This window comes from Neolamprologus multifasciatus, chromosome 13, assembly GCF_963576455.1.
Source record: "Neolamprologus multifasciatus chromosome 13, fNeoMul1.2, whole genome shotgun sequence".
Taxonomy (NCBI): domain Eukaryota; kingdom Metazoa; phylum Chordata; class Actinopteri; order Cichliformes; family Cichlidae; genus Neolamprologus; species Neolamprologus multifasciatus.
The window spans coordinates 22129256-22155667 of NC_140451.1; the positions used below are offsets into that span (position 1 = coordinate 22129256).

Consider the following 26412-nt stretch of genomic DNA (forward strand, 5'->3'; position numbering starts at 1 on the left):
ACTTTCCACATCTGCTCCAGTTGTTCCTTAAGTTCCTGTTACGTCATTACGGTCTTTGAAATAATTGGGCGGGGGTTCAAATCCCAGTCGATGCTTGCATCCAGTAATGGTACCCAGGTTAGCCTCCCCCCACGCTACACATGCCACTACCCTCTGATGCAGGGGTGTCAAACATCTAATCCACGAGACCTTATGTGCTCCTTCATTTGACCACAGAGTTTGACCTTTTAACTGTTTTCTGTAAATTAATGGAAACTTTATATTTGAAACTACAATAACTTATGATGAACCTTCAATTCACCTGGTTTTAGTTCCACTAGAGGGAGCTGTAACCTGAACACATGACATAAAGCTTCAGAAAGTAGGACCAATTAAAAAAAACAAACAAACAATACAAAAAAAGTGACACACTTAAACCCGTGGACATGTTGAGGACATCATTAGCTGATAAATGAAGTGACAGGAAGCGTTTTAGTTGGACATTCAAAAAGGTTCTTTTATTTATTTTTTCCTTATTTTTGCCCATTTCTTTGTGTTACACTCTGTTTAGCGAAGTCACGCCTAAATCCACAAACCATCGTAGTCACAACTGCAACTATTGCATAAATACAAAGCAACGTACAGGTGATGCTCAAAAACGTGTATGACTTGAATGAAACACAAAGAGGTTACAGAGTGCGATGGCGAGAGGAAACAAGATGCAAACACTCACAGCAAAAAGAGAGAGAAAGGAACAACTTTTTTTTTCTTTTTCTGTCAGCTTTGGTTTTATGTGGTGAAATCTGTCACTAATCAAAAAAAGTGGGTTCACATGATGACAACAAACGGGCTTTACAGAGGCAGCGATGTCACGTGTACCATGAGGGTGACCTCCACAACACAGGCTGTAAGGAAGGTGGGGGCAAACAGGAACTACAAGACAGCGATTAGACAAGCGTGACTCAGAGTGGGTGGGGGGTGGGGTTATGTCCACACTCACCTGCCCAGAAAAAATAAAAGCACCAGGTTTTAGGCATCCATATGAGGTACTAAAAACCATAAGCAAAAAACCCAAGTAAACTTTTTCATTGATGGTTATGATTGGTTCTTTCCTCGCGGCAACAGTGTTTCTGTGCAATGTGTCTTCATCAAGATTGAATCATTAACAAAACCACAAAAAAGAGAGAAAATAATAATATACAGAAAGCTCTTATTAGCTCAAATAAGTTTCCAAACAATAAATATGTAGAATAAATTCATAGAAGATAAAACACACACACGACTTCAATCAGTCTGAAAAAGGTAAACCAAACGATCCAACATGAACGTTAGTGCGCTAAAACTTAGTGAGTGTAGATTTGACTTGTGAAGGGAACATCTCCCTTTTCAAGAGCTTCATATGTGACCTCAATTCAAGCAACGATACTGTATTTATATAGAAATGTTTTAATAAATGTGCAGTGCTTAGTATTAAGGATTAAAGTCATTTGTGATTACAGAATCTCTTGTTTTTTTCATTAATCTTCTGGAGATAAGATTTATTGGTTTTGTCCCTGCCTGTTTGAAAACAAAAAGCCAAACAAGCCAACTCTTATCTGGAAAAAACTTGGATGTGCGCTTCTTTTTTTCCCCCAGTGCCCATATTGAATGGATATAAAGTATTTGAATCACTGCTGGTATATTTCCTTACACTCTTTTTTTGTTTTTTGTTTTTTGTTTACAACCACATGCATTTACATCTATGGATAAAGATTTTTTTTCTTCCTTTACATTTAAAACTCAAATCAAAATTTTGCATTCGTAAATCTTTTTTCTCTCCGTTAGACTCAGGCTGGTCTGAGAAAAGTGTTTAATGTGTATATCCGAGTGCCTGTGTTTGCCAGAAGAGCGGTAGTGTCTCCTGTCAGGTGAAGGTCGGGTGGGGGTTCGTGGTTCCCTGCCCTCTCCTGAAGATTTTTCACAGTTTGTCCGTGTCAGGAAAAGGGGGGGGGGGGGGAATACTACAACAACAACAACAACAAAAATCCCCAACTCAAAGAAAAACTAAAAGAGAGAGGATGGGGGAGGAGTCCTGCCCCCCAGCAGATAGCCTCCTCCACTTCAGCTTCGTCACTCCTCGTCGTCGTCGTCTTCCTCCTCCTCGCCGTCGGACAGCGAGGCGCAGGGGCGGATCTGCCGGTAGCCGTCCAGCCACTTCTCCACCATCTGAGTGACGAGCGGGTGGTTGCGGCGGCGGGAGCTTTTCTGAAGCGCAACCAAAACGCCGCCCTCTGTCACGCAGCAGTCCAGCCACTCCCGCAGGAGCTTCTCCTGTTGCTCTTCATTACCCATCTGAAGGACAAGAGGGGACAGACATGACCATCAGAGGGAGCCCTGTCACCTCACTACAGCCCAAACACCGCTTACTCCTTCTGAACAGTAACTCAGAACAGAATAAGAGAAGCAAGGCTTACAAAGTGACACGGTCCAGACCACATCTACCTGCTGCTGAACTTCCTGAAACTGCTAGTTTGTAGTACAGGTTCTTTCCCCACGGCTTTTCTGTATGTAACACATTTGCATAACGCCTCTAGTGGAGAGTTTTAACACCCACAAACAAAGAATGGCAGCTCCAAGTCTGACATTGTTATTTACTGGCTAGATCTGCGTTTGCTAACTCCTCAGATACTTTTTCCTTTCTGCACGTCTGACACCAGAGGAACTGCAGACTGAGTGAATTTCTTTATTATTGGCAGCACCGACCCTGGAATAGTAATTAAATCCTTAATGTTAAACGCTGTGTGGCTATGCTGCTGTTAGTTTTGATCATTTAACCATTGCCCACAGCTACGTCAAAGCTGTATTTCAGAGGAACCACCGCCACCAGTCCAGTAAACAACACTGGAAGTGGGTCACTGTGTTTTCATACCACTTTTTATGCTGTAGAAAGAACTAAACTTAACTTCAGTGTTACTAGTTAGCAAATCTCTGTGTGTTTGTTGCACACATATAGTTTATGGAAGCACCACACTAACCAGCTGATAACAACTCCCCACCCTTTGGTCTAACTGTGGCCATTTCTGGCTCCTCTAACTAACAGCGCTGGCCAAAACACTCACACTGAGGCTCCAAAATCTGGAGTCCAGAAATCATTGAGTAACATCATGATGGGTACATCCATCTTTTAAATACAGTCTAAGCAATTTAGTTTGTAGTTTCTAAAAGCAGGTGAAAAGCTAAAAATAAAGTATAAAAACACCATGTCTGTTGAGTGCCTTACTTCCTGTGCTGAGAGGAAGTGAATGTGAAGCAGCTTCCTCTCGCTGTCGACCAGAGGCAGGAACGTCACTGTCACGTCATCGTCCGTGTTGAGGTTGGCGCCTGCGCCGCGATTGTCAAAGCCATCGTTCTCCATGGCCACCAGCGCTGAGAAGTGGCCCCGCGTGTATCCCAGAGCGATGGGGCTCTTCCAGCAAAAGCTCTGCTCCCACAAAAGAGGCAGGTACACACCTTGAGGGACGTAGAAGGACACAAAGAGATTTGGCTTGACAATATGCCAAAGTAATTCACTATACTATATCTTTTGGTACGCCATAAATATATACTGTACAAATAAAACAACATATAACTGTACAAATATATAAAAAATAGACTACTACACTACTGCAGCAGAGTCTGAAACGCTGACAAAAAAGGATGCACATCTGTTTACTACTTTTTTGTGAGGAAACTTAAAATATTTAATTTGAATATTTTGAATAACTTTGGTGTTATGATTCAAGGAGAAGATGAATTATGACGTACTTCCTTTAAATAGAAAACAAAAAAGATCCAAACAACTACTAAGTACACCTCATGATTTAATGATTTGTAGCAGCGATAACTTGACATAATATTTTCCCCTACGACTTTATCCATCTCTCACATCATTGTGGGGGAATTTTAGGTCACGTTTCTTTCTGATATTGTTTCATTTTATAGAAGTTTGTGGACATTCGTTCATGCACAACTCTCTAAAGATCCCACCCACAACATTGTAGTCAGTTGGAGATTGGCATGGTCTTTTACTAGTCCATTGCAACAGCTTGTGCATTTTCCAGTAGTTCATTTTGCTCAGTTAAGTTCCTAATCGATTTACATAAACTGGAAGTACCATAATAGGAGCTGTTTGACTTCTCCAAAGGCATTTCAACACTTTCACTAACTCCTTTAGAATGGGATACACTGGGGCTGTCCTTTATGAAAGGATCATTGCGATGGACCATCTGACCATGCATTTTCCATTTCATATCATAATCTGTTTTGTATTTTCAGCAATAACCTGTTAAATGCACAACTGGACTCTGAAGATCACGCTGCTGGAAGAAAATCTGCTTCTCATCCAGGTGTAGCCTTGCAAGCACTCTCTATGTCTGATCTCTAAATCCAGATTATGAACTAATTTATCAAAGTGTATTCTGTATAATTCCAGGGCATTAGTAAGGTCTGTTTTACTTTGAGTCAGCTGGGAGGGAAGGATTTACAATCACTACATAAAACATGATGCATTTAATTTCACACATTTACTAAGTGATTATTGTGATGCCACAATTACAGGGGAATAATCAGCCTTCTTTGGTGAGCAGTGCAGATTAGTGTCTCAAAAACGAGCTGACCCAATGAGGAAGCTGAGGAAGAGCTTGATGCAAACCCACCAATCAAAATACAGCGTACGTTCAGGTTTTACACGTTCCTCTCTGAAAATGCCATTTAGGTCAACAAGAGGAGGCTGAAGGAGGATTAAAATGTGCATGAGGTCCTGAGAACTGAGACTCAGGTGGAGCTCTGGATTTATTCAAAGAAGAGCTGCATTGTTATGAACTAATCCACCATATAAACCTGAGATCTGTACGTACACAAACACTATTTACAGTTATTAATGAGCCGTCTGTCTGTTAATGAATACACTGACACTGACACACTTTTATTTGTTCTAGAAATAGCAGAGAGAAGTCGTTCACTGTGTGAACACTGCTGATGAAAAATAAACAGCTTAATTCATTTCTGCTTTGTTTCATGAAAATCCCAGTATTAAAGTAAGTTGGGCTCAGCTTTAAATGCTCAAGTGAAGAGTTTTAGGACAGAGCCAAAGTGTTGGCACTGTACTCACAGTTTTGAGCCATCGAACCAAAATTCCAATCAGGCACTCCTTCTGATAAAATCTCCCCCTCTCAGTCTAAATAAATAAACATTCCTAGAAGCAGCGATCACGACCAGAACAGGCTTTTTTTGGTGTTAGATTTAGGGGAATTCGCAGTAAAACTGCATGCTATGAACATTACCAAATCATGCTCGACTGACTGAGATATTTTCCTCTTCAAAGGGAAACTCCTGCAAATACATATGCCAGAAGGTCAACTGCAAAAACAGCCTGATCCACAACTTGCAGTCACAAAACTGACACTGTGCCTCTTTAGTAAATCCAGAAGCTTTTTAATGATGAAAGAAAGCTTTGCACTGCTGCTGACTGTTAGCAAGTCTGGCTCTAGATGTAGACTCTTCTTTAAAATCCAGATTTTTGTAATGAATTGATATTTTTCACAACAACACGGTATGGATATGTTATAGTGACTTTAGATGCACGTTTTGCAGTCTACTCTCTGCACATTGTAGTTTCAACACAGCAGACACACTGGTGTCACACTGTTGAGGTGATTAGTGTATGGTCATTCAGATTCTCAGCGCACCCCTCCACCACCACCTTTGACAGCTGATATGAGGCATTTGTGTTTAAATGTGGTTGTGTGCATTACAGACAAACATCTCCACTCTGGTCTCAGCCGTCCAAATGACATTGTTCCAGATGTCTTGTGGTTTATTTAGCTCTAACACTGTGAACCCAAGCTCTGTTCTTTTTAGGAGAGAGGTGCATCATCTGACCACTTCTGGGAAGATTGTGGAATTGTCTGAACACATACCTGAATGCTTCAGACCAGCAAACTGCTAGAACATGTGCTTTTATAGAGGTACTCTCACTTGCTGATGGTCAGTAAACCAAGTGCATTTAATAAGCAGCTACTTACCGTGTTAACTCCTATGGAAGCAGCAGCTTCTCACAGGACAGCATACGGCCCTGTGAAAACTGTCTTTTTCACATACATGACTTTATGTTTTACACGAGCTATTATAATCTAGAGTAGGTACTAACTAACCCTCACAAACAAATGTAGAAATAGTTATGAGAACACTGTGTGCTGACACGCATCAGGGTAAAAGAATAGCTCAGCAGAAATTAAAACACTCAAAGTTACCCTGGATTAAAAGCAATGCTTGAATAAATGTCTCACAACAGTCGATGCTGACTTGCAAATACCAGACTGATTATAAAACAAAACAATGCAGGATGACAACACAGAGTGTCTCATATTTCTTTAGTTCCATAACACACAAAGGCAGCTCTGTAACTGACACCGCTATTGAGGAGCCTGTGTGTTGCTACTCTCCTAGTAACCGCTGTGGTTTTACTGGGTTCACTTGTTCACCACTTTAATTGAGGTACCCCACCCCTCTCTATAGGCGCCCATAAGCACGCCTTCCTCTGTGTGTGTGTGTGTGTGTGTGTGTGTGTGTGTGTGTGTGTGTGTGTGTGTGTATACATTGGCTCCTGGCAACAGTAAATCACTGGTCCATCAGGCAGGCTTTACCACAAGCAGTTGGCCCTTACATAGCACTTTCATCATCCCCTGTACAGCATCACTCAGCAGGCAAATTGAATCCAGACTGTTTTTACTGCTAGTTGTAAAGGTGGCCCCCGCTCTCAGTGCTCTCAGGATTGTTTGACTGTTGATGATTTTCATATGTTCAGCTGTATCTGGATGTCTGCAACTACAATATGAATTCTCTGTGCTCCTGTGACTCATCCTGGCATTTTATGTTGTTTTTGTTATTTTGAGCAACATGGAGCAAAATTACCCATTAAATGAAAGACACTAGACTAATAACTGTTGTAAACAATAATTACTGACTGATCAGAGGGGCAGTTATGTCACCTATGAAAGTTATACACACACACACACACACACACACACACACACGTAGGCTGGAACTATTTCACAAAGGAAGTCTAGTTCTACGTCCGGTGGAATGATGCTGAGCACAACAGCAAACAATATTTGACCGAAACGTTATTTCTTGCTCACCTTGAAAACGGGTGTACCCCAGTGTTTCACCACGGAAACTTTTGTAGTACTTTACTCCATAGACGATGATAGGCCTACGAAGTATGTGTGCAAGAACGAAAATGTGGGTCTGTTCCAAGCTGGATCCTGGCTGCAAAAGAAAAAAAAACACACACACAAAGTCAGAAAAATACAAAACAATGCTTTAGGACTCAGGGAAGCGATAAAATGAGGGTTCTTGAATGCAGCCAGGATACTCTAAATGTGAAAACATGGAAAACACTCATTTTAACGAGCTTTCACACCCAGATATAATAACAGCCCACCCAAATACTTAGTCAGTGAGGTCACAAAGAGCAGTGAGAAGCAGAGAAGTGCTGATGACAGACAGGATGCACTTTCAGAGGGCATTACAGGTTAAGTATACTGCACCAAGAGCAGTAAAACTTCTTGCATAATTCATGCATTATTAGTGTGTCACGTTTTAAGCACATCAAGCTCCTGTCCTCCATGTTTGTGTGTGAGTGTGTTTACTTCCATGTACATGTACCTGGCTGGCAAGGGACAGTATGAAAGCCCAGTCTTCCTGCCACTGTTCCTCTCGGAGGGAAAAGTGCAGACCAAAGCTTTGGGAATACCACGACTCCCACTCCTTCCAGCGGGTGTAAAACCTGCACAGACACACACAGATACACACGCACACAAACTGTTTAGCCTGTGACATTATTTGACCTCTGTGCAGCAAGGCGTGGGCTTGCAATTGACTACATTCCTCCACGTCTGTCGTGGTTTGGGCTGGATGGCATTACTCATTATATCTAAACAGCAATTATCTCACCAAAAAAACCACTGTTTCTCACAAATAGACGTGAGTCACGCTGGGCTTTGGAGTCAGACTCCGTGCCCCTCCACTCAAAAATGCGTTTTCTTTTTTTTTTTTTCCTGTCTCTTTCGTGTACAGAACAATTTATGTGAGTTTGACACCAGATGCCTGCATTCAATTTTCATCTGCCTGAACGCTTGCACCTATGAGCATGTTTTGGAACATTGCAATCATTTTGGAGCCACTCGTGATTCAAGGTGCAACTTAAATAATGTCATGTGGAAGTTTAAAGAAGAGAATGTTTTGGGGGGGGGGTTTCCAATTAAACTAAGAAGATGCAGGAGTCATAACAGATCTTTGAGGACATAAAATAAAAAAAAAAAGCCCTTGTTTCTTATTTCCAGATCAAAGTCTCTGATCTCTTTATAAGCTGCCAATCTAAACTTTGGATTCGTAAACCCCGGCCTCTAAACCACATGTTCCATAGACATGCTGAAGGAAAACAAAATGTAACTTGACACTTTTGAAAGTCAAGCTTTTGTTTTCCTTCAGTTGTGCACTTGAGCTCAGTCATTTCATGATCCACAAATGTTTCTGTGTAAAAAGGTCAGCTAAGCAAAAAAAAAAGGAAACACTGGACGAGACTAGAGATGGCACGATACCACTTTTTTATGTCCGATACCGATACCGATATCATGAATTTGGATATCTGCCGATACCGATATGAATCCGATATAGTGTGTTTTTTAATCAATAAAACGTTTTTTTAATATCTTGCTGCATTTTGTATAAGTTTATACTCAAGTTTAAATAAATAACAACACTAAAGCTATTCTGTTATACCTGTATGTAAAAAAAAAAATAAAAAAAAATACACTGTGCCCAAAATATTTCATAGTTCAGCAACACTGATCAATCTAATAAACTTAAACCTACTCAATCCTTCCTATTATGGTATTTTAAAGAGTACTTAGCAGAAATATTAAGCAACCTAACTAATAGGGTTGCAAACTCCCAGCAAAAAACAAACAAACCACCCTCCACCTCATGATGCTTAATCGATGTAATCAAATTTAATTTGATGCAGGGGGAAAAATGCACAGAAATAAATTATTTTTCAAGAATAATTAAATAGATTCAACATCTTTCTTCAACAGAATTGCAGACTGCACAGATGGTATCTTCCCAAAGGAAAAGGTACTATAGCTTACTAGGGTATATTAGACTTAACAGTTACTATATACAGTAATGGACTTCTATAGATTTTACATCAGATTAAAACTTTGGGTGTAAGAGTCAGATAATTATTTATTAAAAGCTAGACATTTTAAATGAGAATAAGAAAGAAAAGTATGTCTCTGTGCCCCCTTTTCCCTGTTCATGCCCTATCGGCCCCCCTGGCTAAACTTTGCTAGATCCGCCCCTGCACAGTTACCAGCCGTCGGCTACGTAGAAAAGGGTCCTGGTGTAGAAAGTAATATTAAATAAATTATAACAACAGCTTATCAAGCTTAAACGTGCTGCTGTTGTTCAGCCGCTGGTTTCCTCTTTCTGGTGAGAAGTGGGCCAAAAACTAAGAAGAGAGACGGACTCGCGACAGAAAAGCCGATCAGCTGATCATTAAGCAGTTTCACGATTGAAGTAGCAAAAGGAGAGAGAGAGAGAGAGAGGCAGTCGCTCCTAATATCTGTTGTTAAGCTTAAGGTGGGAACGCTTTACAGACATTCAGAGATGAACTTACACACTTGCTTTACTTCTCTCTGGGATAACTTCCTCGGAGATGAAATGCTGGTTTGCTAGTGAGGCTACAAATACACACAGCCACTCTATCACGTGATGCATATTGCTGCGACGTGCTACGGTTATGAGCCGAGTTACGCCGTGTAGCAAGTTTTGTGAGGTGCTTTTTTGATATTTAATGGATCGGATTACATTTTTTATTTCTCACCGATATCCGATCCAGTAATTTGGGTCAGTATCGGACCGATACCGATACGTAATATCGGATCGGTCCATCTCTAGACGAGACAGGGATGTCTGTCGGCAATAAGTTAAGAGTAAACATATCCCTGTTTATTCAGACTATAGTACTTAAAAAAATGGAGCTTTTTTGCCTATATAGTGTGTTTTTTAATCAATAAAACGTTTTTTTAATATCTTGCTGCATTTTGTATAAGTTTATACTCAAGTTTAAATAAATAACAACACTAAAGCTATTCTGTTATACCTGTATGTAAAAAAAAAAATAAAAAAAAATACACTGTGCCCAAAATATTTCATAGTTCAGCAACACTGATCAATCTAATAAACTTAAACCTACTCAATCCTTCCTATTATGGTATTTTAAAGAGTACTTAGCAGAAATATTAAGCAACCTAACTAATAGGGTTGCAAACTCCCAGCAAAAAACAAACAAACCACCCTCCACCTCATGATGCTTAATCGATGTAATCAAATTTAATTTGATGCAGGGGGAAAAATGCACAGAAATAAATTATTTTTCAAGAATAATTAAATAGATTCAACATCTTTCTTCAACAGAATTGCAGACTGCACAGATGGTATCTTCCCAAAGGAAAAGGTACTATAGCTTACTAGGGTATATTAGACTTAACAGTTACTATATACAGTAATGGACTTCTATAGATTTTACATCAGATTAAAACTTTGGGTGTAAGAGTCAGATAATTATTTATTAAAAGCTAGACATTTTAAATGAGAATAAGAAAGAAAAGTATGTCTCTGTGCCCCCTTTTCCCTGTTCATGCCCTATCGGCCCCCCTGGCTAAACTTTGCTAGATCCGCCCCTGCACAGTTACCAGCCGTCGGCTACGTAGAAAAGGGTCCTGGTGTAGAAAGTAATATTAAATAAATTATAACAACAGCTTATCAAGCTTAAACGTGCTGCTGTTGTTCAGCCGCTGGTTTCCTCTTTCTGGTGAGAAGTGGGCCAAAAACTAAGAAGAGAGACGGACTCGCGACAGAAAAGCCGATCAGCTGATCATTAAGCAGTTTCACGATTGAAGTAGCAAAAGGAGAGAGAGAGAGAGAGAGGCAGTCGCTCCTAATATCTGTTGTTAAGCTTAAGGTGGGAACGCTTTACAGACATTCAGAGATGAACTTACACACTTGCTTTACTTCTCTCTGGGATAACTTCCTCGGAGATGAAATGCTGGTTTGCTAGTGAGGCTACAAATACACACAGCCACTCTATCACGTGATGCATATTGCTGCGACGTGCTACGGTTATGAGCCGAGTTACGCCGTGTAGCAAGTTTTGTGAGGTGCTTTTTTGATATTTAATGGATCGGATTACATTTTTTATTTCTCACCGATATCCGATCCAGTAATTTGGGTCAGTATCGGACCGATACCGATACGTAATATCGGATCGGTCCATCTCTAGACGAGACAGGGATGTCTGTCGGCAATAAGTTAAGAGTAAACATATCCCTGTTTATTCAGACTATAGTACTTAAAAAAATGGAGCTTTTTTGCCTATATAAGTTGTCTCCTAACTACTAGTCATTAAAAAGAGCAACATACAAGCTCCAATTTCTGTTAACACCTGTCTAAATTTGGTGCACTGTGTCATTCAATGTAACATAATTTGAATTGGTTTAAAACAAGATGCAAATCAGCTCGAACTACACACTTAGTCCCCGTGGCGTTGCCTTACCAGTGAGAACAGTCGTGCAGACTGTCATGGAGGGTTTTGCGGAGTACTGAGTCCTTGTCATAGATGCCCCACGTAGCCTGCAGCACAGAGTCAAGGAGGCAGTCCCCAGCTGTGCGGTTCCACAGGGCATAAAGTCGACTGTCTAACCTAGTCCCCAATTCCAAGGACCAGTTGATGATGGGAGACTCCTCTTCAAGTTCTAAACAAGAGGGGAGACGACAGGATATCTCTTCAAAAATGAAATAAAATAAAATTTAAGCAATAACGATAATAATAAGGAAACATGCTGTACAAGGAAGTGCAACAGTGTGGTTGTACAGTGGTCATGGTGTTTCAGTATTAGCTAATGCCTGCTCACATCTGTGAAAGTAGTAGTGACATAACAATGTCTGTTTGTAAACCACAAAACCAAATGACTACTAAGGCTCAGGTTATGACAGGAAACCTAAAAAGAGATAAAGACAGAAATAAAGATACTGTATGGCCTAATATAATGTTTGACACACACTGAGACGGTGAACCACAGAGAAGGCTACACAAAAGAGCAGGGACCTTTAGGAAGAAAGGTGATGGCTTTTATAAGCGTTTATGTGTGACCTGAAAGGAAGTACAATCATTCAACAGTGATCAAAGAAATTCCTAAAACTCATTTAGGCTGATTAGGACAAAGGCAACTGGTACATATCCTGAAGTGAGAGCGCTTGGCAGATTGACAAACAGGAAGAAAACAAAAACTGTTTGCAAGCAAGAAAATACCAGTTAGACAATATAGCCAACCCTCTGCTGCCTCCTTGTTATAGTATACAGTTTGTGAGGGGACTCCCCTTGTGTGCCAAGCAGCCAGACCATCAGGGGATCTGGTTTCTCTCTCACACGCTCAAAATAAGTGCATGGATACTTGAGGACAGCATGTGATTTGTGTTCATAAAGCAGAAAAGAGTAAATATTTCACCTTTTTGTACGTCTCGGTCCAGCACCTCATCAAACAGTTTTTCCTGAACTGCTGGAGGCAAGTCCTCAATGTCTGAAACACAAAGAAGAGGAATAGGAGCAGGTCTTGGTTTGATTTACATTTTACCCTGATAGATGTGTGCATCTTTGTTTTAACTACCTGTAAAACTTTACTAAAATGACTGAAAAATTACTCTGACTCATTTCAACTCAAGCCACCATGTTTTGTTCTCTTCACAACAGCCCGTGGCTTTCACTCTCTGCCCTGAGCTCTGCTCAGCACAGTAGCTTATTCTTTAGCTAAAATAAATGAATGCATTGACTTAGTGGAACCGAACAGAATGTGTTTCTATAGTGGCCAGAAGCCAAGGTCGGCATGTCCTGAACACTCTGCAAAACAAAAATCCTTAGCTTAGCTACCAGCTTCAGACTGAACCACAAGATCAGTTCCACACAGTACAATTCAATAGAAATAGCACTGAGTGCCTACAATTTTACCAAAACACACTGGCTAAACACTAAATATGGCTTTGCTATGAATGAAAGTCAAGCATAGCTGGTGCATAGTTGGCAGTACGTGGTATTTTCGGTTTGCTATTACAATACACAAACAATGTAGCCTCCATGTTGTGGCAGTTGGAAACAGACAACCGTGGCATTATGTCCCCGCAGCGATCGAGCAACAAGCAATCTTATACGCCAGAAGTAAACAAAACAAGCATTCTGATACACACTCGGAAAGCCAGACGGAATGGCTTGGCTGGGTTTATTCAGCTACAGACACTTTGAAAGGCTTCTGGAATTTATGTTATGATATTTTGTAAACTGTTTTTTTCCTGGCTGCATTTACTTGTTTGTCTGCTAATGAGGTGCTGACCTGCAGGGAGGGTGAATGTCACTAGATCGGTGAGGAAATAGCAGGTGAAGTCTCCCTTGCGCTGGTGAAGAGAGGCCGCTACCTCACGACGGATCTGCTCTGTTAGCTCAGGACAAACCATGGCTGGAATACACTTGGCTGCCTGTTGGGATACCTGCAGAGAGGAGAGCATATACAGAGGGAATTTAAATCTACATAAAGTGTACAGGATGCACAGAATAAGGAAAAAGCAAGAGCATTTCCTGCAACTACAAAGAACCATAAAACCACAAACTAATGCAAAACCAACTGAATGCATTGCTCCACCGAGGCCTAAGAAGAATAAAATTTAACAGTCACAGCTTCAGCGCCCTGAAAGTCACTTGACTTTGATAATATCTGATGGAGTTAAGATAAAGAGATCTGGAGATATTATTCTGAACAAATCCTTTTGTCTGATACGTTATGTCAATGTAGAGAGGCCAAGAACAAGAAAAGAAGTCAGTTCAAGAGATCAGTAGGCCATTTTTATATTCTTACCTAGACTGAAAAACCAAAACCTTCTATGAAGAGAGAGATTATGAGCAAAGCGGTAAAATTATGACTGTGTGAAGCATCCAATTTATCTCTCCTTTTAAATAAACCTAGCAAATTTCTGGAGATGCAATTTAAACAAATTCTACCACATTTGCCGTCTGAATACTTGGGAAAGTCATTCATTTTGGGGTCTGTAGGCAGAAGACTTAGCTCACTGTGTTCTGAGCTAATTTTACTTTCACTAATCAAATCTAAATCACCTCCAGGACACAGCAAGTTCACGCAGGTGTCAGGCTTTGGGGCGTTTCAGGGACATGATCCAGTGGTTACTCACTAACCCTCTTGGAAAAGAAACTGGGGCAGCGGCTGAGTGTGGGTGAAGAGGTTTGTGTACAGATAATCCGTGATCACAGTGCTGAAGGCAAGAGGGGTGCAATCAACATCAGCACATGCACAGTTCAAGCAGACACACATGAACTCAGCGAGCCTCACTGCACAGACACAGCAGGATGCTGAACATACAATACCAATGCTATTAAATAATTACTGACAGAGGAAGATATTATTATAAAGTTTGCAGAGCAGGAGTGTGCAGCTGAATTTAGTCCCTCTCTTTTCTAAAAACACTCTGGTCCTAGGACTTCTCCTGGCTGATCTCACTAAATGAGAGTAGGAGAAAAAGCTTGATCCAATTTTGGGGTCATGCAGATACTCATATTCAAAAATAAAACTACATTTAATAGGTTGAGTAGAAGAGCTCAACCAATAGTATTTTTCTTATTTAATATTTATTTAAAGTATCCATGTGTAGGTGTTATCTAATTAAAAGTTGTTGTTTTTTTTTAGATTGAACCTAATTTTACTTTCCATCCGTGCATTTTCTTAATCGCATCTCCAGCTAGGGGCATCGGATGTATGAGTCTGTCCCAGCTGAGCCTGAGTGAGAGACTGGGTACACCCTGGACTACGTCTGCACAATAAATCGAATGTCAATCACGATTGTGATTTTGGCTACCCACAAAACAAATGAACACGAACAGCTCCTTAAATTACAGTTAGATGACGTGCCTGCCTGTGCCAGTCGTAGTGGTTTTCCCTGTATTATGCAGCGTGAAGTTTCCTGGATGTAGCCTGGACAAGTAACACTACATTAAAATGACAAAACTACAAAACAAATATTAAGTGTCTGGCACAGCAGGAGGTGAAGAACCTGTTCCCAGAAGTGGATCATCATTGGTTGGTTGAAAATATTTCAGATTTAGGGCGAGTGGTATTAACCAAGAATGAACCATATTCAAAGAGTCCTGTAGAGCTGCGTCTGCATGACAAACCAACACAACTAACCCATTCAACCACCTGAAAACACACCACTAACTACAGTGTAATCAATACATGAAGGCCAAGAAAAATAATTAAATGGTTGCTAGTATGAATTGTCCATCATCAAGCAGCAAAACAATGCAAATGAAATAAAGTAGAAGCAGTGTAGGGGAGTGTTATTTATAAATAAAACATTTTGTCGCTAAAATCAATAAATAATTTGGTAGATAACGGTGATCTTATTATTGATCCAAACAATTGTGATAACCATTTTGGCCATAATTGTGCAACCCTACCCTGAACATGTCACCAGTACATGTAAGCAGCGCTAACACAGACACAGACAACCATTCACACTCTCACATTCACAACTGCAGCTAATTGTAAAATTGCCAGTGAGTCTAACAGGTATATTTTTGGACTGTGAGAGGAAAGCAGAGCACTTCGAGGACACTTGTACAGACAAAAGAGACCACCATGGTTGTGTGTTAGTTAGATGCAAAGCTTTGCAGACTATCATTTACAGTTGAGTACATCCTACAAAGAACACAGAAGTTATAATATACAAAGTGTGCCTTTGTAGTGAAGTGAAACGGAGCGTTAAAAACAATTTAAATGCCAACTTAAGCCAACTATGCTCTTGGCGTTTTGAAGGACTTCAGGCAAGATCCCCAAATCCTTTACTCTGTGCAGCTGAAGCCCTATGAAAACAGACACAAACTGGGCACCACAATTTCTGCTACAAGGACTTAAAAGCTAAACATGAAGACCCCAGCCGACAAGGCGTCTTGTAATTAATCATCTACAGTATGACCTATATAGTCACGTATTTAATATGGTCTAGTGCTTTGATAATCTACAAACATAATTCAGAAAGTTCTGAAAGTGAAGCAAGTTTGCACTGACCTCTGTGAGCAACACTGCCAGCATGTCCTGTCTCTGGAAGCGGATGGCTAGGTGAACCAGCGTGAAGCCATCATCGAATGCTGAGGGCCGGTTTAATAGGCGCACCTCGTCGGACGTTAGCTGTCTTGCGATGTCACCTCCCGATGTCTTGTAGGCTTCCACAGCTGCCAGGTCACCTTCTACAACACCTTTCAGACAAAGAGGGGGAAGGAGAAAGCTCCCATCAATAAACAATGTTAACAAGTGATCACTGTGGACACAGTTTTGAAGTGAAGACCTTTTTTTTTTTCTGCTTTGCCCCACATTAGCACAAATTTTGTGCATTTAACTGGCAATCATTTTCATGAAGACATTTAAAATATAAAAATGAAAAGGCTCTGCTAAGAAAAATAAATGCTTTATCAGTCCACTTTTGGCTGTGGAAAAAATAGGAAATGAGCAGACGTGCTGACCGCTGCAGTCGAATCATACCAAGTCTTAACACAGCAGAGACATAAAAAGACAACCTTGCGCAGAGGTCAGTTTACACTACACTAAAATATATGAAATATTGGAGATCTGAATGTGCTTTATCTCTGTGGCAGCTGTAACAGCTTTGAGACTTTGCTGACTTTGAAGACAAGGGGAAAAGACATCAGGGGGCAGAGTGTGATCTTTCAGTTATGTTTTTTTCACCTCCTTAATCTTCATGTTTATGTTGTAGCATAAGCGTTGACGGATATGTTTGAGCAGCTGGTGGTGTGTCTGTTCTTTTCTGGTGCAAAGTGTAAATGAAACAACCAACTTCCAGAGAACAAACTCAAATAGTTACCAGCTAATGAGACACTACTGCAGGAAGAGTCATTCTGTGAAAAAAACCCAGCAGATTTTTTTAATATATTAACTTTAGCATATGCAATGAAGCACTGCAAAATTGTATGTTTACTTTATGCAAATTGAGTTATAGTATAATTAAAAGTTTTGTCCATGAACTCACACACGTGATTTGCGGACATGAACTGTTAATAGTCAGCTTTGTTTTGTGTTGACTGAGACTTAACACGTTCTGCTCAGAATGAAATAAATAAATTGAAATATTTGGTTTTTACATCCTTTGTTAGGGAAGGTTAATGAAGTTAACTTAAACTAAAGAAAAAGCTCAAATTAAAGGAGAAGCAATCCATGTGGCAAGCAGAGAACATAGAGGTGAGTGATTGAAGTGGCTACCAATGAGAGTGAAGGATACTAACTGACAAATCACAGGGCTGTAAATATGTTAAAGGGTTACCTAGGCAACCGGAGCTAGGCTCACCTGTTAGCAGCCAACCATCAGCAACAAACCAATGTGTGATGAGCTTCCTGCCTGAATAACTCTTAGAGTGTGAAGAACATTTAAATAGAAGCTTTATTTTAGAAAATAAACAAAAAACTAAAACTAACTCAAACATTATTGTGTAAATAAAAAAATAGCTATAATAATAATAATAAAAAAAAAACAGGAACAGGAAATATGCTCAGCTTTAGTCTTTGTTATTTTGATTTTTGCAATATTGAATTTTATTATTGCACTCGTCTGAACTTCGTAAATCTTACAATTTGCCAAATTATTATCAACATTATAATCACCAAACTAATCCTGACATTGCAATTAATAAAAAACATAATTAAAACACTTATACAATAAATGCTACATTTAAATAAGAAAAACCAATACTGAAACGGAACTGAAAACAAAACGTTAACCCCACAAAAAACAAAGAAAGTACTGGTATCCCTCAGCCTCCCCGTAGATGCACCTATGGTATCAATTTCAAAATTCTACGTGGTCTCGTTCTCGAGTTATCGCATTCACAAACTTGGGTGTCCACGCCACCTGTACGCTTGCCCTGCAGGGTGATGACAATACCCCATCAACCTTTTGCAACTGAGGGGTAAAAACTGATAGAAAATACAAAGCTATAATAACTCTTGTGCAAGCCTCTAGTTCTGTGATCAACCACAGTGAGACAAAATAACCTATTAGTAGTTTAAGCAGAGTAAAACATTGAGCTAAATGTGTTTTTATGAGTAATGAAAACAAAATCAAAGTGTAAATTTCTTTCAAATATGACAGCAGCCACAGAAATATCCTCTTCCCATTTCTAGCGTATACAGTAAATGCTCATGTGGTAGTCTCTCGTACATTTGATAGCTTAAAACAATGTTGCGCTTTTGTTCTCGTGTCAAAGGACCACACACAATGCTCAGCTGCATAATCTGCATGTGAGTGAGAGCAAGAGAGACATGGAGTGGGTAGAAGGACTTGCTGTGCCATGTGGAGCTGGCTAGCGCGGTGAGGGATGAGGAGAGAAACTACACAATAGCAGCGCAGCGTGATAGAAGGATCACAAAACCACTTTCCAAAAAACACTCCATTAGCGTGGGTGTGCCTGTAGCCCTGCAGTCAGTACTGTACTCACAGATCCTTTGGTGAACACAAAAGGCTCCAATATTCAAACAGACATACACTTAAAGACAGACTAATTAGACAGAATGGATCAGGCTAAGTGATTCTTGTCTTGTCTATTTCTCCTACAAAGGACGCACATTTCAATAATGGCGATAGCGGCCCTCTCCATCATAGCAGAATCAACAGATGAATGTGGGTGATTCAAAGTCTATTTGTGATTGGTACAGTTTCCTGTTTAAACAGCCGCTTCAGAGAGAAAAACAGAAGAAGTAAATATTCTGTCAGCATAGCTTCTTGTTCAAGGACACCTGGATTGGACATATTACATATCTTTATTTAACAGGAGCACTGCTGAAAAAAGTACGTAAAAGTAAAAGAAAAACACAAATTAATAAAGCACAACTGAATTTACAAACACATTTTATAGTAATAAATTCCTGTGTACTGTGTGGGTTGGCTAAGTGGCATTTCTTAGTGTATTGTTTTGTTACTGTTGGTGTAATAGTAACATGTTGGCTTTTCCCTGCAATCACATGTCAAAATGATGGCCCTGAATGAGGTATGTAGTAGTCTGACATTATATTGAGCATCCTGCTGGTATTGACACACCAGTCTGCTTTTTGTCTGAAAGGCTAGCAAGACAATCTCTAAGTATATCACACCTAACCAAAACAATGAAGTTGGCATTGTTTTAGCATTTTATAATATAACAATATGATTTATAAACATTGTGATATGCTGCATCGTAACAAATGTTAGCATTTCCTTCAGGATTAATAAAGTATTCTGATTCTGATCATTCAACACTACTGTGGAAAAACAGGCATTAAGAAACACAGTTTCATTGCATACACTTCTGTTGTTTTTCATATATTTAATGCCAGCTTGGAGTAAATATTACATAAGAGAATACCATAAAATTATTAATATTCATGGTCTTAAGGGAACTAAAAACAATCCATCATTACAACTGCATCTAGATAGAGACATTACAGATGGACCCTTACCATGGAAAATCTGCCCATACACTAAGATATTGTCCATATCTGACAATGAGACTTCAATAAAGACTGAATTAAATTAATGTTCTGATTGAACTATATCATAAACTATACAAGTATATATATAGCAATGATGTATAAATGTGTGGAAATATTACTGCATTATTACTTTTATCCTTCAACCGGGAAAGGAGGACATGATTTTGTTTGATGTTTGCACATTCCTCTTGTGTTCACATTGGCTTCCGTTGACTATGCACCTGTTTCCTTTCACATTCCTAAAGTAGGAGGATCCAAGCCTTTATGCTGGATGAGCACTCCCCTTTTGTACTAAAATAAAGAAATTTGCAATGTGTAAACGTAAATAAAACAGAATGTGATGGTTTGTAAAATCATTTGGATCCTATTTAACTGATAATTAAAAAAACAAAAAAACAAAAAACAATATATATCTGAGGAACAGTATTCTGAAAAAATGTATGGTTATTTTGAATTTGATGCCAGCAACACAAGAAAACAAGTTCAGGTCAAAGAGGAGAGAGAGTAAGCAAAAGTTTAAATGTCAGCATGTTATGGGGGCGCATCAACGCACACTGCATGAGTATATGCAGTGTGCGTAAATGTGCCGGTAATTCAAAATTACACCAGACTACACCTTTCTCAGGAAAGGCCTTGCTTATTTTAGGAAGATGTTGCCAAACCACATCCTGCCCATATTAGCGTGGTTCTCTAGTAAAACCACCGGGTATTTAATGACATAATACTAAGCATTTTGTTTATTTACCAACACAAATGCCACACATTTGTTCAGTTTAAGGATCATGGTCATGCCCACTGTAAGAGTGATGGTAAGTTCTACAGCCACAGGCATTTTCTATTTTTGACTTATTTTACATGGATCGTGCTAATTTTAGTGCATCAGGCTCCTCAGGAAACAACTTCAGGTATTGGGAAACCGTGACCACAGTTTCAAAACTATAGGAGTGAAATTTTAACTTCTTTGCCCCAGCACTTCATCACAGGTTTGATTTTGTGAGAGGCTCTTTGGCACATCCACTATTCTACCATAACATTAAAACTACTGACAATCTGAAGTGAATAACATTAACAATCTATTTAATATACAATGTGCAGATGTGGCTTGAGGACCATGGCAAACTTCACAGCACTGACTTGAACTCATCACCCTTATGTGACTGAGCATCAGCAAGCAGAGTCCAGCAGAACCATCCCAATTCACAGAGGACATCACTGTAATCACATTACATTTTTCTGTAATAATATAATGCATTTATGTACTAATTTCAATAATTACATTAGTCCCTAATCAACAATTATGATGTTACTTGTATTATATAAACTATTCAAACTGGCTTCTGTAGGAAAACGGTCTACAAACTTTGAAGAGCTCAGATTACTTTCATTTTTAATGCATGAAAGGACAAGAATGTTACTGTAAAGTGGGAGAAACAACTATCCACTACTGCTAATACAACTTTGTGTCTCTTTGTAAGCATCAGCAAAGACAGCATGGTCATATGAAGCTAGCAGTGAAGAACCCTGGATCCAGAGTGCATGCTGACCCCAGCCTATTAGCCAAAGCTTGAACAAATAATAAAAGCTATGATGAGCAGACGGGCTTGTACCCATACCTGGTGCGACGGGTATGGCCAAGAAGCAAGAAGTGCTCTTTGTGCTGTTTTTCATAAAACACTAAAAGAAAGATCCTCTTTAGGACTGGGATTTGTGTCAATGTGTGGGACTGTATGTTCGAATTATATGACAATAAATCTCAGGTCATGTTGTAGAGTACTGCAGAACATATCAAGTAATGTAATAAATTACCTTTCTGCAGGGAGTAATTAAGTAAGAAAAGGCTTTAGGTTTTTCAAAACATTATAAGTAATTACTTCAGTGTTGCTCAGGACACACCCTATTATGCACTGCACCCAAAGGATGTGCTGTGAGCATTCTGGTACCAGATGCCAAAAGACACCCCAAGGACGTGTCCATGTTCAAAACAGAGTTACTTTGAGAGCACCAGGGATTCCTACATATTATTATGCAGGTGATTTTATTGTTTATGCTGATTGGTGTATGTCTATGAACTTCAGCTCACGAACATTTTTGGCAGCACAACAGATGTTGTTTGTCAAAACATGAAGCCTTAAAAACATGTGATTTCTATTACTCTTGCATGACGTGTTATTTCATATTTAACGCTTTAGTCTGGCTTCATGCAGGATCAGAACCCGTGACCAGGCCTGATGTAGAACCACATAACCATAATCTCCCATTTGTTAGTGAAGACCTGTTATGTCTTAAGTCTCAAGCTGGGCGTTTTCACCATTGCCATCTTTTTTTCAAATGTTTTCTAATTAAAGCTGAAGAGCAAGGAGTGGTTCTGACAGTGAGGACACTGTAGAGTAATGGGCTAACAATTTAAGATTAACACATCATTAACCAATAGGGATAACCCTGGATGATCCTCATTTCTGTGTCTAATAACTACCATAATTTACAAACTGAGCTTCATGTTTTATTCAAAATTTCTTCAATCTAGTGACTTAACCAAAAAGTCATCAAGAAAATGCTCGAGATCACAAAGTGGGCTGAGGGAAGTTTTCCAGTAGACTTCTATACAAGTGGACTTTTTTGGCAACAAATAGAAGTGGCCCTGCTGGGTATGAAAAGGTTCTCAGGTTTAAGGCACATCGGCACATCTGCAGAGGCTTCACATTTCAGACCCAGAAGCTGCAGCCGTCTTTATAGCATGTATCTGTAGAACTCATGCTGAACATAGCCCAAACTAATAAAGGTTATCCAAAGCAGGTTTGATGTGTCAATGCTGACTGAAGTGACAAAGGTTGTATTAATTTGCAAAGCTTTGTAAAGCATCATTTTATACTTAAAAGTATACCAGATACTTTTAAAATGGAGGATTATTGACACTTTTTGTTATTTACTTTCTCTTATTAACAATAGTGCAGCATTTGAGCACCTTAACATCAACGACAAAACAAACAAAATGCGTGTGGTTCCACATGAGCAGCAGATCTAATACACAGAATAATGTCTGTGCTGATAAACACAGACATTATTCCTCAGATCAGAACAGATAGCATGAGGCAGATATTGATATAAAACTTTCCGAAGTATGTCTAGTGAACCTGCCAAATAGGGAGTGAATTTAAAGAGATGTCTTTGATTTCTTTTCCTTTAACAGAAGAGGAATGAATTAGGAGACATTTCCAATCAGATAGGGAATGTTAACACTTGAATACGCCTAAACAAAATCATGCCTACTTGCAAGAGAAATTTTTTGACCAGATGAGATTTTGTCCCACGGGAACAAGCGACACAGACATGAGGGAATTCAACATCTGACATGCAGCAAGAGACCCAGAGCAGAGCCAGAAACAAACTATCTGCAGTGATGTTGCTCTTACAGGTTTTGAGGAATGTAGCAGGATAAAAAGGCACGATTTTTAATCACTAAAAGGACTTCATTGGGATACCAAATGCAATTTGTGCATATATAACACAGTATATATAACACAGAATAATCAACTGTCAGAGGGACAGATAAGGAAAACAGACGGGAGGTTGAGTGGGCATACAGAACAAACGCTACTCATCCATGAAAAAGGCAAGAGAAAGAGTAAGACAGTGGTGTGAGAGAGGGAAAAAAAGCAAAAACTAGTTGTTCCTACAATGCGCATCCTTCCTCCCACTCTGCATTCGCCAGTGTACAGTGTGGGTGGCAGGACACTTGCTGTCTTTATAGTGAATTTTTTACTAGCTGAATGCAGAGGACTTCCAAGCATACATAGTGTGTCTGCAATGTTAAGATTACATTCAAGATAATCTAGATACAGTTCTATAAACTGCTTAGTAAATAGTTGCCTAGCAGGTTGTTAAGTGACATACTGTGAATCATTCACACAAATTTGGGAAAAATGTCATTTCACGGTGTTAGCTTGCCTTATATTATTCACTTGACTCACTGCCCATCTCATAACATAAGCAAAATACAAGTCAAACATACTTCAGTGAAGTCATCCATCCTTAAAAACTCACCAACACAAGCATTGAGGAACAGCCAATCACTCCGTCTCATCCTGTTCTTAATCTGCTTGAGTTTTTTGAAATCCACCTCAAGATCTTCTTTGCTCCCAATCCCAGCGCCTGATGCCAGTTCAATCCTCTGAAAGTCCATGTTCACCTCTGACTCCCGCTTTAACGTTGGCGGTGACCTCCTCTGGCTGCTGCTACAACTCCCTACACCGCCCACCACACCTCCTACTCCTTGACTAACCATGTGGCCAACAGCAGCCCTCCTGTTGTCCCTGTCCTGGTCAAGTTTTGAGGATGACTGTTGACTCTCAGGTTCCGATGCCAGTTCGATGGGCTCAGCCAGCAGACTATTGGGTCTGGGGTGATCGCACACAACACACTTGAGAGCCTTGGCCCAATTTTCATAAGTGCAGGCAGTGCAGGTCCAGTGCTGTGTATGAGTGTTGAGCCTGTTACGGTCATTATATTCCTCACAAGTGTCTGTAGTGGTGGTTGGGGGAGAGGGGCGACATCCAGAGCCTGAGGTCTGGGGTGTTTCTGTGGGGCTGCGTGGCTGCTGGGTATGATGTCCTTGATGGGCTGCATGCTGCCCATGCTGTTGTTGATGTTGTTGTTGTTGTTGTTGTTGAGCCTGCTGCCTCTGGCACAGGCACTGAGTACACCGGATAGCTCGAGGCCAGTTCAGATAGGTGCACATGTGGCACGACCACTTACTACTAGGCTCAGGTACGTCAGCAATGCGAATGCGGGGTCGGGCGCTGGAGTCTGGACAAATAAGTAAGCTAGATCCGCCCTGGGATGGACTGTTGCTTTGGTCTGCAGGGTCCCACTGATGCACACTAGCATCCAGGGCAGGGCTGCACTTGAAGGGCTCCTCAGTAATGATGGCACCCCCGCTGGGCCTCTGAGCGCGGCACATGGTGCACTTGATGGCTGACGGCCAGTTCTCGTATGTGCAGTATTCACAGGCCCACTTGGCAACCAGCTCGGTCATCGTCGCACCGCCGCTAAGGGAGGCTTCCTGCCGTTCAGAGGGACTCAGCTTGGCAGATCCACTCTCAAGGAGATCACACAGCAAGCAGCACACTAAGGTTTAAAGGTGGAAAAAACCCAAACAGATATGTTAAATAAATAATAAAAAAGACAAACCACAGTATCTTATTAATCAAAGGCAAACACTTCAAGAAGGTAAAGGGATTAAAAATTAGCTTGTTTCTCGGTTTAAATGAGCAAAATACACTGCCAAATGTCCCAAACAAAGCCTACTTATTTACAGCCACCTGTGTATTCAAATTATTGACTGGCAAACAAAATTTTAATAAACAGATATGCCCACTCTTGATCTGGTATTAATTTGTAGTAATAACCAAACTACTGTTTAGAGACCCACAAAAACAAAGTGCAAGGGCAAAACTGCAGCCTAGAGTGCAACACTGCTCGTAAACCTTGACACTGACTATAAACACATACAGTTAAGTTATATACACCAGGCACATGCGCCCTACAACAACCAGGCAAGGTAATAAGAGACAAGGACAGATGAAACCTGACGCCCAGCAGGGAGGCGCGTGACTGGTTAAGAGACTTATGCACTGAAAGCAAATTCGCCGTAAAGCTAATTAAGACCTTAAATGATCCAACTGTATGTGTCCCACGCTGTATTCTGAACACTATTTCCACGCCAAAATAAAAGATAAGGCTGGCTCCGACAGGGCAGCTCTGTAGTCCCGTTACTGTTTACGCCACGCCTCCCAAGTTTACCAACACAGTGAGAAATTCAACAATTTTTTGTGAGCTGCATGTTCTGAAAACAACTGTGTCAAGTAGCTTTGGTACTCACAAGCAACTAGCAAAACTGTCAAGACACTCCGCTATAATATACTTGAGTTTATTTAAATAAGCATTTGACTAGTGTGATTTACAGCCAGTAGTGGTAAACTAACAAATGACACTATACGGCTGTGTCGTGTCTTAACAAAACCAGCTAGCTGTCACTTACCTTCCATAACAACCGCTCGGTTGCCATCCAGGATTTATGGCCAAGCTAGCTGGCTGCGGCTCGCTAACGTTACGGGATTATGTTTTGCTCGTAACCGTCTGAGAGGCCCTTATCAACTCTACGAGAAGGTGTCTCAACGCTGTAACCCTCACCTTTTGCTTTGCTGTGTTTACACTCCTCGGTCCCCCCTCCCCACGCCCGGTGCAGCCAAAACCAATGGAGTTTCTCCCCCCACCCCACCCCACCCCCGGTCGGAGAAACCAACTCCAATCCGAACTCAGGCTCCTCTCACTTGGACGAAACTAGCCGCATATGTACTTCTTTGGGGGCGCCGTTTACTTGGCAGTTGACAGTCCACACATACCGCGTAGCAAGAACCCTCCCTCCCCCCCTCCCCAGGTCCCGTCCCTCGGCCTGTCTCTTCTGAGTTTTTAAATCATTTTCCCGTTTTCCACAAACACCAAGCGGACGGACTTTAATGGCGGCACAGGGAAGGGAAGCAACCGAGGCAGGGCTTAAAAATACACTACGAGGGAGAGCTGAGAGCTCTGGGCCGTGTTACAGTCAGAGGCAGGATCAGGATTTACCACCCGAATCTGCTGAGCAAGCCGATTGGTTGACACATGTGTATCCCTTGACACGGACCAATCACATTCTACGTCTCTCATTCCAATTGTTAAAAGGCTCAAAGCAAAACAGACTCGAATATCACAGAAATAA

General features: G+C 40.5%; 1 protein-coding gene across 2 annotated transcripts; it reads right to left on the reverse strand.

The window, feature by feature from the left end:
* Positions 1-469: 469 nt before the first annotated feature.
* On the reverse strand, positions 470-25929 carry zranb1b (zinc finger, RAN-binding domain containing 1b). 2 transcript variants are annotated; one of them, XM_085181785.1, is made up of 10 exons: positions 25845-25929; positions 23697-24779; positions 16188-16375; positions 13446-13599; positions 12570-12641; positions 11618-11816; positions 7666-7786; positions 7137-7266; positions 3239-3468; positions 470-2310 (listed from the first exon to the last, which is right to left on the reverse strand). In XM_085181785.1, exons 2-10 carry the CDS (start codon positions 24685-24687, stop codon positions 2089-2091), a joined length of 2307 nt encoding a protein of 768 aa, XP_085037911.1. In that variant the 5' UTR covers positions 24688-24779; positions 25845-25929; the 3' UTR covers positions 470-2088. The 2 variants fall into 2 exon arrangements, with proteins under 2 accessions (XP_085037911.1, XP_085037910.1); XM_085181784.1 differs by having other exon boundaries at positions 25693-25852.
* Between the last annotated feature and the right edge of the window lie 483 nt (positions 25930-26412).

Coding starts and splice junctions, on each gene's coding strand:
- zranb1b (XM_085181784.1), bottom strand. Junction 16,376..23,696: donor GTTCCTCAATGCTTGTGTTG/GTGAGTTTTTAA, acceptor TTTGTCTGAAAG/GTGTTGTAGAAGGTGACCTG. Junction 12,642..13,445: donor GACATTCACCCTCCCTGCAG/GTCAGCACCTCA, acceptor TTTGTGTTTCAG/ACATTGAGGACTTGCCTCCA.